The sequence below is a fragment of the Euphorbia lathyris genome, chromosome 2, assembly GCF_963576675.1.
Source record: "Euphorbia lathyris chromosome 2, ddEupLath1.1, whole genome shotgun sequence".
NCBI classification, from domain to species: Eukaryota; Viridiplantae; Streptophyta; class Magnoliopsida; order Malpighiales; family Euphorbiaceae; genus Euphorbia; species Euphorbia lathyris.
Genome location: NC_088911.1, coordinates 63,170,060 through 63,184,851, shown reverse-complemented (window position 1 = coordinate 63,184,851; position 14,792 = coordinate 63,170,060). Strand labels below are relative to the sequence as shown.

The 14,792-nt window shown below is 38.3% G+C and overlaps 1 protein-coding gene across 1 annotated transcript; it reads right to left on the bottom strand.

Annotated features, from left to right (window-relative positions):
* Window positions 1–6,816: 6,816 nt before the first annotated feature.
* On the bottom strand, window positions 6,817–10,795 carry LOC136218460 (cullin-3A). The gene is made up of 2 exons (XM_066005334.1): window positions 10,344–10,795; window positions 6,817–8,968 (listed from the first exon to the last, which is right to left on the bottom strand). The coding sequence occupies exons 1-2, from the start codon at window positions 10,502–10,504 to the stop codon at window positions 6,931–6,933; spliced, it is 2,199 nt and encodes a 732-aa protein (XP_065861406.1). The 5' UTR covers window positions 10,505–10,795; the 3' UTR covers window positions 6,817–6,930.
* Between the last annotated feature and the right edge of the window lie 3,997 nt (window positions 10,796–14,792).

The following is a 14,792-nucleotide window of genomic DNA, read 5'->3' as shown; positions in this document are numbered from 1 at the left end:
GGATATGAAAATAACGAAGGAGAATTCTTGGAAACAAATACAATCAACGAGAAAACTTGCTAAATGAATATTGTAAATTTCAGGTTTGAGACTGATTTGTGTGTTGGTGTGCGTAGTCTTTTTCTGATGCACTTTTCTCTATTTATACTACAATTGTACGTGGACGACTGTCTGTGACTCTGTTTTCCACGTTAATGGGAGTGCTAAACTTCTCTCAACCAATCTTAGATGCACCCACGTTCAAACCTCGTGCCAAATTTTCAAACTAATTCCACATACGCCAATTTAATATGATTAATTAAATAATTATGGATTAATTGATACAATTAATTAGTAAATCACTTAATTAACTAATGATCAACTAATTTTTATCTTATTGAGATTGGATTTTTTCTCTCTCCGCGTTGAGAGCTTTTTGGTTTCTCCTCCTTTGTTGAGATTGGGTTAGGTTTTCTCTGCTTCTTCTTTGCTGTTTCTTCTCTGATTTTTCTCCCATGTTTCACTATTGCGTTTCCAAGGTGAATATGGATCAAAGATTCTCCGATTTATCCTTATTGGATGAAGAGGAGGAGGAGTTCGTGTTGGAAGTGCCGGAAGATGACAATCGGAAAAACTTGGTTGATCTAAGTCTGGTAGGCCGCTTCATTACTGAGTCCGCTTCATTACTGAGTCTTTGGTTAATTTCCTATCCATGAAGAGGTGATTAGCAATTCTTTGGCATCCGACTCAAGGTCTGTGTATTAAAGAAATTGGGGATCAGCGATACCTTTTTCAATTTTTTGCCGCTGATGATCTATTGGCAATCTTGGATGCTGGCCCATGGAATTTCGATAATATAACGCTGGTTCTTGAAAGGTTACAGTGCGGTGACATTCTGTCTCAGGTTCCGTTGTTTCATGTTAATTTTTGGGTGCGTGTTTTCGATTTGCCCATTGGTTTCATGTTTGAGTCTGTGGGTCATCAATTGGGGGGGTTTTGTTGGAGAATTCTTGGAATACGATAGCACGAATAACTCGGGTCTGTGGAACACATATATGCGTATCAGAGTTAGGGTTAATGTTAGGGTTCCCTTAAAAAGGTGGAAGAAGATAAAGGTTCCGAATAGTTGTTCTTCATTTGTTCAGTTCAAATATGAGAGGTTAATTCTGTTTTGTGTCTTATGTGGCCGATTGAGCCATACTGAGAGTAGTTGTACAGGAGTTGATGAGAAGGAGAGGAAGTTATCTCAGAAGGAATGGGGTCCTTGGTTAAGAGGGATCACAAGGCAAGGCAGTGAGGGGGGAGCCGAGAAGTGGTTACGGAATCCGCGGGATTTTAATGTCTATACAGTGAATGATCAGATGCAAAAAATTGGGGTTGTAATTCCGGAGGGGCAGGTTTGTAAGGAAGCAGAGGGAAGAATTTCTGATGGTGACAAAAGCAAACAGAACACTACTATGAGAATTGTTAACAACAAGGCTAAACAGATTGTTGAGGGTGATGGAGATCATAAGTTGGGGGATGAGGGGGATACTAATGAGTTTGATGATATGGTTCTTGATGAGGAGAGGAAACGCAAGAGGAAGGTTCTAGTTCAGTCTGAACTTGATGGTAGGGAGGTGTCAATTCCTGCTGCTGGGAGCCAAATTAGCAGCACTTCAGTATCGGTCGGGGTCCTAGGGATGCCCCGCCGCTCATAATGATAGGTGTTAGTTGGAACTGTCGCGACCTTGGCAATCCACGCACAGGCTTGGCTCTTAAGGATTTGGTTAAGAGTCATAAGCCTGCCTTCATCTTTCTGATGGAGACTCTTGTTCATTCTACTAGAATGGATGAAATTAAAAGGAACATTGGTTTTCAGGGCTGTTTTTGTGTGGATAGTATTGGTAGGAGTGGTGGTTTGGCGGTTTTGTGGCAAGACTCGGTTTCTCTTAAGATTTTGAGCTTCTCTAAAAATCATATTGATATGTCTATTTCTGTCAGTCATTCTCCTTCCTGGCGCTGTACTGGGTACTATAGGAATCTGGATAAAGGTCAAAGACATGTTACTTGGGATTTGTTGCGTACTCTTAGGGGGGCTTCGACTTTGCCATGGTGTGTTATCGGGGATTTTAATGATATTCTGGGCCCGGAGGAGAAGAGAGGTTTACATGAGCACCCAGAGTGGCTGTTCAATGGTTTTCGTGAAGCGGTTTCGGATTGTGATTTACAAGATCTTCATCTGGTGGGGTTCAAATATACGTGGGAAAGAGGCCGTGGTACTGTGAATCATATGGAGGAAAGACTTGACCGGTGTATGGCGAACATGGATTGGTTTGAGATATTCCAACACGCTTCTTTAACCTGCCTTGTTACTTCTACATTTGATCATCATCCCCTTAAGCTCGATACTTCTCTGGATGTGCATAACGGTAAGGGGTGGAAGTTTCGGTTTGAAAATGGATGGGTATCAGAGGAGAGATTTATGGATCTTGTTTCGAATTGCTGGCAGGGTTCGGGAAGTCCTGGTTTACTTGATAAATTCTGTGAGTGCATTAATGTAATGATTGATTGGAATAGAGATCATATTATGCACTATCATAGGAGGGTTCGGCAGCTAAAGGATCGTCTGGAGGTGGAGATTCAGCGGGATTCTCATGAGTCGAATGCAATAATTTTGGATCTTAAAAAGGAAATTGATTCTTGTCTTGACAAGGAAGAGCAACATTGGAAGCAAAGAGCAAAAAATTTCTGGTTGCAGGGAGGCGATAAAAATAGCAAGTTCTTTCATGCTGTTGCCTCGGCTAGGAAGAGAAGGAATTGCATTCTCTCTATTCAATCTGATAGTGGGGTTAAACTTGACACTTTGGAGGTTTTAGAGCCTCATATTCGATCTTATTTTTCATCCATTTATGATGATAATGGTTCTGTTGCTGATTGTGATGTGGATTATATGCGGAATCGGCTTACTCAAGATGAGGTTGGTTCCCTTATGCGGCCTTTCAGTAAAGAAGAGTTTACATGTGCAATTATGGCTATGCAAGCGGATAAGTCCCCGGGGCCGGATGGGCTTAGTCCGGGGTTTTTTCAGAAATTTTGGTCTGTAATTGGGGATGATGTTTTTTTGGCTTGCTCTCAATGGTTAAATGCTGGTGTGTTTCCATCCTCCATTAATGAGACGTTAATTGTTTTAATTCCCAAGTCTTCTAGCCTGATTACAATTCAGGATTATAGGCCGATTTCGTTGTGCAATGTCATATACAAAATCATTTCCAAGGTGTTGGTGAATCGCCTAAAATCAATTCTTCCTCATCTTATTGGTCCAGAACAGTCGGCCTTTGTGAAAGGTAGATCAATTTTGGATAATGTTTTGATCGCTTTTGAAATTGTTCATTACATGCGCAAGAAGACGTCGGGGAAGGTGGGTTTCGCGGCTATGAAAATTGATATCCGGAAGGCTTATGACAAAGTGAGGTGGTCATATCTCAAAGCGATTTTGTTGAGGATGGGCTTCCCGGATTGCTGGATTGAATGGGTTATGCAATGTGTTTCAGGGGTTAAGTATAAAGTTTTAATTAATGGTACTGAAAGCAAAGCCTTTAAACCTCAGAGGGGTCTCCGACAAGGGTGCCCGTTGTCGCCTTACCTTTTTATTTTGTGTGCTGAGGGTTTATCCTAATTGATCAAGCAGGTTGAAGGGAGGGGTAGTATTCACGGCATTAAAGTTTGCCCTCGTGCCCGATTATTTCTCGACTTCTATTTGCGGATGATAGTATTTTCTTCTTTCGTGCTACTAGAGAGGAATGTGGGGTGGTTCAGGCTATTTTGCAGAAATATGAAGTGGATTCCGGTTAGAGTGTCAATTTCCAAAAATCGGGGCTGATGTTTAGTGCTAATGTTAGAATGGATCTCCAAGTTGATCTTAGGAATTGTATTGGAATTCATGGTCCGTTGAACAGCGGCAAATATTTGGGTTTGCCTTCTTTAGTAGGAAGGAAGAAGAAGGAGGTCTTTAGTTATCTTAAGGAGCGTGTTTGGCAAAGAATTAATTCATGGCAAGCGTCGTTATTATCTCAGGTGGGTAAAGAAGTCCTTATCAAATCTGTTCTCCAGGCTATTCCGGCTTATACCATGAGTGTGTTCCTTGTGCCTATTTCTCTTACTAATGAAATTCAGAAAGCTTTTAACTCTTTTTGGTGGGGAAGAAAGTCAGATGGTAATAGGATATTACATTGGGCCTCGTGGGATCGTCTTTGTGCTAGGAAGGATGAGGGAGGTATGGGGTTTCATCATATAAGATCCTTCAACTTGGCTCTTCTGAGTAAACAGGTATGGAATTTAATTCAGTATCCGAATTCTCTTCTCTCTAGGCTTCTCAAAGCTAGATATTTCCTAAGGGAGGATGTGTTCTCGGCTTCTTTAGGTTCTAATCCGAGCCACTCGTGGAGAAGTATTCACTGTGCAATTTCATATGTTAAAGGAGGGTTTAGATGGAGGATTGGTAATGGTGCTTAGGTTCGGATTTGGGAAGATCCATGGTTGGCTGGGGATAATTTCTATATCTCGTCGGGTTTTCCAGGTTCAGATGCGATTGGGAGGGTTCGAGACTTGTGGCTTCCTAGTACTACTGACTGGAATTTTAATCTGATTAACTCATTGTTTAGTGATGCAGATACGGAAGCTATTTTAAGGTTGCTGGGTGGGGATTTGTCGAGTGCTGATGTTTTGCGTTGGCACCACGATAGGAAGGGTCATTACGAAGTAAGGTCAGGCTATCGTTTTATTTTTTATAATTGCTTTCAGGTTGAAGACAATATTATTGGGGGAGGTAATAAACATTGGGTGAGAATGTGGAGTCTAAAATTGCCTCCGCGTGTGAAACATTTTCTGTGGAAACTTGGAAGCCATGTCTTACCGATTTGGGATCGTCTTTATAGGAAGGGCTTGGATGTTGAAAATATTTGTGTTGTTTGTGGTGATTTCGGTGAACATGGTTTGCATTGTTTTTGTGGATTGTTCTTTTGCTATTGATTGTTGGCGTGAAGTTCATATTACGCTCGATATTCCGCCTGTGGAGAGGTCTAGCGAGTGGCTTGGTTTTCTTATGGATCGCCATCCGGAGCCAATTTTGGGTAGGGCGTGTATGGTCTTGTGGTGCATTTGGAGGCATAGAAATGATAGAGTTTGGAACCGGCAGACGGTTCCTGCAAATGTTGCTGTCCGCCACGCTCTTGATTTTTTATATCAATTTCTGGAGGCTCAGGCTTGTGCTGTTAGGCTGGACGGTGTGGTGCGGAGGGTGAGCAGTGGGAAGAGCTGGGTTCGGCCCCCTCCGGGTTTTATTACTGTTAATTTTGACGCTGCAATTTTTAGGGATACAAATCAAATCGGGATGGGGGTGGTAGCAAGGGATCAGCAAGGTCTGTTTCTTTGGGGCTTTTCGAACACTAAATTTAGCAAGGTTGATCCTTTGATCGCGGAAGCTTTAACGTTGAAGGAGTTTTTGTCTTGGCTCATTTTAAAGCAATGTTCAAATGTTTTAATTGAGTCTGATTCTAGGCTCGTGGTGGAGGCTATGGCGAGTGTTGAGGAGAGGTTTTCGGAGTTTGAGTTAGTGATCTCACATTGTAGGCTATTGATTCAACAGATTCATGTTGCTAGTCTTTCTTTTATTTTTAGGCAAGCGAATAGTGTCGCTCATGCTTTGGCACGGGGGTCACGTTCTTATGCTAGCCCTTATTCTTTTGTTCTTTCTCCGGATTTTATTCGGCCATTGTTGCGTTCTGATTGTTTGGTTTCTAATACTTAATAAAGACTTTCCTTTGCTTCAAAAAAAAAAAACTAATTTTTACAGAATTACAAATTTGGGCCATAACTTTTGATAAATTTATCAATTCGGCCCAATCATAAATGTTACATAATTTAAACCAGAAAAATATTTAATTACGAAATTGGCCAAAATTAAAATAAGAGTGTAATTGTAGTAACACACTTTGATTTAAGTCTCGAACTTCGAGTTGATTTCTTAAAACTTTGTTGGGATAAGGTGCAAAAATACTTTTAACGTTGATAGTCAAAAGTAATTTTACTCCTAATGTTTGAAATTGTACTGTGTTTTGTACAAGTTACAAAAAAAAAACAATTAAAAACTCAAATATTTCGTCGAATTTAAAAATATTGATTTCCAATTCTATTATAAAATTACAAAATAAAATTGCTATTTGTTTTTTACGACCAACTAATGCAGAATACGCAGAATAATTTTTTTTTTCTTAACGATGTCTAAAATTGACCGAACTTACTAATGTTAGAGGTAAAATTGTTTCTTGGCTGCTAACTTTAGAAATAAAATTGCACTATTTTAGACATTATGAATATTTTTTTACACCTTATCCCAACTTTTTTTTAGAGGTGAATCTTGAAAAGTATCGTTTAACGCCATTTAAGACCAATGTTACATGAATTGTCAATCCTTGACATATTTGAATTAGTTGTATTAATTTTAATTTATGTTCCAAGTAGTTCAGCAATTGTTGTTGACCTGGCAGTTTTAAAATTTTGCATTCTCCAATCCAGGTCCAGTAATTGGTATCTGAAACTTTATTGAGATATCTTCTCTTCATTTATCTTCTATGATAAATTCTGATTCTTCTTCAAATATTACTTTGCGTAATATATAATAGGGCTACAGCCAATTCGAGTGCTCATAAAGGGCAACTCAACTCTTCTCCATCAAGACAACATTTTACTACTGATCGAGTCAAGCTCCTCGTCTTACAAATTTTTATAATCTATTCTTTCCTAATCAACAATTATCCACCAACCTTTTTAATTCAGAATAAACAAAGACAACTCAACTGAAAGCGGAAACAAATGGTATTTCATTCAAATCCGGAACTAGACAACAATTGGTATTTGATTAAACCATCCCACAAGAAGAAGAAGAAGAAGAAAACATGCTCAATTATCTCTTTAAGCAAGATATCGGTACAATTTTCTATCAACACTATCCCTCTCCAAGAAATCTCTTTCAATAAGAGACTCAATACGTTTCTTAATCTCTGTCGGATTCGCCAGAAATCGCGACTGCAACTGCTTTGTCACCTCAGCAATTATATTGTTATGATCTAGAACCCTCCTTGATTTCATGATCCTAACTATTGCTGCTTCAATCTGAGGCTTCCTGTCTTCCTCCACTCTTTGCCGGGTCTCCTGCTTTTCAGGTTCCGATTCCTTCTGTGCAACAACCGTTCCTATCTTCACCTTGTAGAATTTGCTTGTGAACTTGTCATTCACAAAAAAAGCATCTTCCTCCCCAATGTCTTTGCTCATCGGCTCTTTCCGAAGAACATTTTTTCCTTTCACACAGGCCATGGATTGCAAGCACCTTTTCAGATCTGAAGCTGGAATCTCTGTTGCCTGTTCAATCTCCTTGTAGCTCAGCCGATCAGCATTGTTGAACAGCATAAGCACACACATTTGGTAAGTAGACACATTCAACTCATGTTTCTGACCCTTTCCGAATGTTGCCTTTATGTCTGCTGTCCCCATGTTTGTTTGCCAAGACAGTCTCCGCCCAGTATGGGTTCCAAGGTAATATGACCTGAACTTCTCACATAATGCTGACATTTCAGCAGGTAAGTTGCAAGTAACACTAGGCTGTGTTGGCCAAGATCCTGTGGTCAAAACCTGGACAACCAATGTAGGACCATCAGCTAGCGCTGGGTGGCTTGCATAAAACCCTTGAATAGTATCCTGAGAGGTCTTCATATCTGTGAACATACCTTCTAATTTCGAAGTGAATTGATATCCACATTCAGTTTTCAGCTTCACTATCAAACTCCTCTCTGCATCATCAGATACTGTTTTTCCTGACAACAGCCGCTTAGCCAAATGCTGTTTATAATACTTTTCAAATACATCCTTCTCCTGCAAGTACCGGAACAGCATCATCACCTTGTCAAGAATAACCTCCACATCCTCCTCACTTACTCCCTTTAGACCCTTCCGAAGTTTGTCATCCACAAATAATGAAATGAATTCAGGAGAGCGAGTATTCAAATTTATAAAATATTCAAAAGAGGAATTTAAAGCATTCTGAAATGTTTTATCATTGTTGAATGCCATGCTTATGATGCTATCATACTTGTCTCTTTCATCCAACAAACGCTGAACAAATTCCACTGGATCCTTCAACCTTTCTGGATCAGTAACCAGTTGCTTACCTGTCTCCCTTAGGTGAGAAGTCATAACTTCTCGTATTGTTAAAAGACCATTTGGAACCCGTCGGAACAAGTTATACATTCTTCCAAGGTCTTGATATTTATCATCAAGAAGCATATTTACCAAGCCTGAATTCTCCATATGGACAAGTCTCAGCATATGGTTAGCAATCATTTCCTTCTCCACCACACTAGTTATCTTAACTTCACTCTTAGCATCTAAGTAGTGGGTCACTCTCTCTATCTCTTCGTTCAAGCGCTTCTCAGCCTTCTTCAAATACTCCCCACAATCACAGCATTCAATAAACTTCTGAGATTCACCCTTGTAAAACTCAGCTGAAACCTCCAGAAATGGCTTCTCAAAGTCCTCTTGGTAAACTGAGGAGCCTAAATCCATAAGCATCTTGATTATGTTCCTCATCAATCCTCGCTCTATAACTTCACCAGTTCGTTCTCTATGAACTAGTTCAAGAAGCGTATGTAGAAGCCTTGCCTGAATTTTGCTGGAATGTATGATATTATCTCTCCACAAGTTCAATCCAAGTTCGTGAACAGGGGTTTTATGTGTGCTTGGAATAAATGTTCTATCCATGTACATCAATATATCCCTAATCATTTGCAATGCTTTATTATGGTCATTCCACTTTCTGTTGAGTTCCTCTAAAAACGAATCACCCTGAGCTGCCTCAATAGATTTCGATATTTCTTTAAGATGTGAAGTCATAGTTAATACCAGACCAGAATACAACTTTTCACCAAATTTGTGCAGCACCATGTTATAGGCGTTCCTGAAACGAATACCAAAACTGTAATATTAGGGACACGGCTGCTTCAATTATATGGAAGTTTTGTTCCTTCCCTCATTTTCTTGCTCTAGAGTAGAGAAAAACAAAGATTTGTGGAAGGGCAGAAATGAACAGATCATTGAGAAGATAACCAGACAACAGAAAGAATAAGGCAGGCGTGCAATCTGATACAACATCAACTGAATTCCTCCTTAGCATACAACTTAAAATTCATAGCACTAGAGATCATCGTAAAATAAATATATGGCTTTATATATAGAAGAGAAGACAACGTAAAAAGGTGAATAATGCTCTGGTCAGTTCTCAATACCTTTAAAACATGCCATGATTTCAACACAAAATAGAGTGAGAAGCTAAACTCATAAGTAAACTTTTCATGTTATTACAAATTTAGAACAGTATAAATTGAAACAGAGGCAAGCCCAAGCACCATCTCTCTCCCTCAATGGCAGGGAAGAATCACATGTCTCACTATTATTTATATATAATCTTTACGTGTGATAAAATCACATGCTATCCGCATCTGAAACCTAAAAAGGGTCAGGCAAAATGTCTTCTAATCGTGAAAATGTCTTCAGAGAAGAATGTCACTTCTAGCATAGCAGGTGCATGCAACAACTAGAATATCTCATGAGAGAACTAACATCAGTTGAGTGTGGAAGGGAAAAGGCATTGAACAATAAAAGAAGTTTGAGAAGTTATATTTTCCACTTCATATCCATTGAGCTTTCAAAGAACTTTTTTAGAGTTGTAAAACTTCACAAGTCAACAGAAATTTGTAGGCAGACAATGCTAATATGAAGACATCATTATATGTTTGACATGAGTACGCAAATAACACTGCTGAAGAAAAAAAAAATATGGAAACATATTCATCCCTATTCATAATACCGTACAAGTATTTTACATGGCGTTGATACAATGATTTGAAAAAACACAGCAGAAAATATCCTCTTTTGTAGAAATGCAAAGCAATGATTAGATCATAGTTAACAACTGAGTAAGTCGATTCTTCAAGAACTTCAGTACAAGCATAGTAGAAAACAAGAAATTACAAGATACGATCCTAATAGAATTTCACCAATCAAAGTAGCCACACTTAACCTACAACAGTGAAACTGAAATTGCAAAAGAAACAAATAAACTAACAGACGAATAAAAAACCATAATAAAAAATAGAACAGATAAAAGAATAAGACAATGAATCGCAATCTCTTCCTCAACACACGGATAACTTCAAATCATCGTCAATTTAAATAAACGTGTGAAATCTAAAGAAGCACTTATCATGAAGAAAATTAACAAATAATAATATAAAAAAAAAACAATAAATTCCAATGGATTAAAAGAAGCAAACCTATAGAGCTCTTCAAAACTGAGGCCACTAGCGTTATGATTGTAAATCTCATGAATAGCATGCTCCAAAATCTTCCATGTCTTATCGGCGTATTTGGGATCCACCACAACCCGGTGCTTAAACGCCTCTATCTGGAAGTTTCTTCTCTTCTGATTACTCATAATTCCCCCGATCCAAATCCGAATCCTAAATCCCCGATCTCGCAACTCCAAATCCACAAGTGAAGAAAAAGGTTGAAAAGAGGAAGCAATAGAAGGATCGATGAAGCTGAAAGAGGTGAAATGAAAAGAATAAGACGTTATCAGAAATTGAGTTGGAAACCGGAGACCGGTTAATAAACCGGGAAATTGGTTTACGGACGGGAAGTTAGGGTTTGGAAAGAGGAGGGAGGGGGATAGGAGAAACAGAAAATAACAAATCAGATAGCAAGAGAGCTGATTCTCAAATGATAATATTATTACGGGGAAAATATTTTTTTATTTTTATTTAAAAGTAAATAGTATGTTTCTATTGTATTGTAGGTGGAGTTGAGGAAACTGAGAGATTTGGCCTTTTTCGGTGGTTTTGGATGCCGTTTGGTAGGAGATGAAGTTAAGAATTTCTTTTTTATTATTTCATACTTGGTGGAAAACACGTACGATACACGAGATATGAAACTTTTATATAATTTAAATAAATAAATAAATTGATATATTTATTTTTTATTTTTTTTTTTGGTAGAAATTGATATATTTATTTTAAGTATATTATACTATGACAAAAATTATATTAGGTATATTTGAAACTAATATATATTTTTTTATTGATAATTCAAATTAAATTAAATTAATTTTTTTATAGAATTTTAATTAAAGGTGAATGATTTATTTATTTTTACAAAATTCAATGATTTGTACTTTTTAATAATTTTAATACATTTTCATATTTTTTATAACTGGAATTCTGTGAAACAATAATAAGAAAATAGGAGATTAATTAAGAAATATATTAGAATATAATGAAAAACCAAAAATTGAATTAAACTATAATTAAAATTAAATATTATATTTACGATACAAAAGAATTACAATTTATGTTATAATTGAAGATTCGAGGTGTTAAAATTAGTAGTAAGGATGAAGATGAGGATAGTCAATGTTGGTCCCTTACGAATAACGATGCTTATTCTTGCAAATCTGCTTTTGAGGCCTTCAATCTTAATTTGGATGCTCCTCCTTCAGTCGCTTGGAAGAATATTTGGGACTTGAAAGTTCCTTATCGCATTAGGAGTTTCATGTGGCTTGGTGCAAAGAATAGGTTGCTTACGAATGTAGAAAGGAAAAGACGTCATTTAGTGGAGGCAGATACTTGTAGTAGATGCAGAGTTCAAGCGGAAATCATCTGCCATGTTCTTAGGGATTGTGCGAAGAGTAAAAATGTGTGGAGGAAAGTGCTTCCGGTCCATTTGCTATCTGATTTCTTTGCCTATTCTGATCATGATTGGTTTATAGATGGTGTTAATGGTTTGTTATTGCCTGAGCTGGAGCATGGTGCTATCCTCTTTGCCGTTGTCTGTCACCAGCTTTGGCAGTGGAGGAATGCTGATATCTTCGGAGAAGGAGCTATTGTTATTCCTAATCTACTTGATTACTTATCTAATAAAATTAATACTATTATTAATAGCTTCAAGGAGGATAATTTATCTAGTACTAGCCAGAGATATGTTGAGCATCTTTTTGGATGGAGTAGACCGGGTGAAGGGATAGTGAAGTTAAATACTGATGGCTCGTGTCTTGTGGACGACAGAATTGCAGCTGGAGGGGCTTTGAGAGATGCCGATGGTACTTGGGTGTCTGGCTTTACTCATAATCTGGGGGTGGGTTCTTCCTTTACTGCTGAGCTCTGGGGGATCTTCTCTGGGCTTAGGCTCGCCAAAAATCTGGGTTTGAAAAGGCTGCTCGTGGAATCTGACAACCTTGAAGCGGTCAAAATGATATCTGATAATAAGGCTATGTGTTTAGGTAGCCAAAACTTAGTTAAAGAGATCAAAAGATTGTGTTCTTCCTTCGATACCATAAACTTTGGACATGTGTTCAGGGAGCAGAATAGGGTGGCAGACCGCCTTGCTGCTGAGGGCCATGCGAGGATGTTGGGAGTCTCAACTTTCTCTTCTCCTCCGGACTTCCTTTTTTCGTTGCTGTCGGGTGATCTGGTGGGGATTAGCTTTCCTAGGCTAATCCCGGGTTAGTTTGTGGGGTTTTTTTGTTTTTTCTTTCCCTTTTCCACCAAAAAAAACTACAATTAAAATTAACTATTATATATATGATACAAAAGAATTACAATCTATGTTAAAATAGAAGCAATATCAATATATTATGCTATAAACTATTACAATCAATACTTTTCTAATGTTGCACATAAAGAAACTTTATAAATTCAATATGTTACATATAAAAAAAATCATAAGAATTAGTCACAAATTCATCTTGATGATAATCATTTTGCTTGATGGAATTTCATGATCACCAAGTATTCAAATTCAATTATTCATTCTGGTACAATAACCTTATATATCCAATTGAATCAGTTTAAGGTGATGATTTTTCCTATTTTTATCTCGTAATATCTCATCAAGACATTCAATCAATTTGTTCTTCATTCTTTTACTATATAGAATATTAGTCACGCTCGCAGATATCGCCGACACGGAGCCTATCCACACTCCATATCCATATGTCCTGATAGGCCGAAACTTGATCTCCTCAACCAATGCACCATCTCAGATAAAGATGTAAACAGGACGGGGCGGGACCGGGATTGGAGTTCTCATCCCCGTTCCTCGACTAAACGGGGAATCCCCATACCCGCCCCGCGAAACAAACGGGGATAAAATTCATCCCCATTCCCGCCTCGTGGGGAATCCCCGACCCCGCAGGCATCCCTGTTTACCCATTTAAAGTTTAAAAGAATATATGAAAAAAGAAATAAATGAAAATAATAGAGAAAAAAAGAAAGAAAAAAAGAGAATGTGATGAACAAATAGATATAGAGTGAAATAGAGGTAAAGCATTTGGATCAGATTAATCATAAGTTCGAGTTTTTCTATGCGTATTTTTTATTTTCTATGATTAATAATATGTTATCGGGGATTAAACGGGTAATCCGTCGGGAATCCCCGCGAGGCGGGGATACCATTTCCCATCCTCGCACCGTCCCCGCTAACGGGGCACATATTAGTCCTCGTTCCCGTCCCATTTACATCCCTAATCTCAGACCACTTTTCAGCAATTCTATTAAGCTCCACACACTCCTCCAAACAAAACTAAGATTAGTCCATAATTTGGAAGAAAGGAAAGTCCCCCTAGGGTAATATTTCAATTTTTAAAACAATGGACTAACCATTGTATGAGGCTCATCAATCAATTTCCAGCCTTGTTTCCCGAATAATGCAATATTGAATTCACGTAGTTCCCGAAAACCCAATCCACCTCCACTTTTACGCCCACACAGGTGGCTCCAATCAAACTAATGTACCCGCTTACTTCCATCCTCCTTCATAACCCACCATAAAGAGTTCATCATCTTCTACAGCTCGTCATAGATAGATTTTGGCAACAAAAGGTGCTCATATGTAGGAAGTGCCTGAGCTATAGACTTTAGAAGGACTTCCTTTCCTGCAGTAGACAGAAAGCGAAAATTCCAATTGTTCAATCGCTTTGCTGGTTACTCCTTCAGGAACAAAAAAATAGAGCATTTTGATCTACCAATTAGAGACGGTAGACCCAAATACCTACCCATGTTAAGAGGGGCGTGAACTTGAGGGGTATACTGATGGCCGACCTTAGATCTCCTTTCACATTCAAGCTGGAAAAAATACCTAATTTACTCAAATTAACTGTCTGGCCTGACACATTTTCATATTCTGCCAATAGTTCCTTCATTCAGCTACATTCTTCTTCCGTTGCACTAAAAAATAGGAATCTGTCATATGTAAAGAAAAGATGTGTAACACTAGGCGCCTCAAGGCATATACGACACCCCTTAATAACCCATTCTCTTTCCACCCTACTAATTAATTATGAAAGGACCTCGACACACAACAGGAAAAGATACGGAGAGAGTGGATCTCCATGCCGAAGCCTTGTCCCTGGCTTTAGGGCCTCAACAATATCTGAGTTAATTGCAAAGGAGTATGAAATAATGCTTACACACAACATAATCCACTTAATCCATTGTGCACAAAAGGCCATTATGCTCATAGCTACCTTCAGAAAACCCCAATCCACCCTATCATAGGCCTTGCTAATGTCAATTTTTAGGGCCACTTCAGCCTTGGCTCCTCTATTCCTCCTCTTCATATAGTGGATTATTTCAAATGTTATCTGCACACTATCAATTATGGATCTACCAGGCACAAATGTCGACTGGCTTTCAGAAATAACCACATGTAAAATTACCTTCAGCCTATTG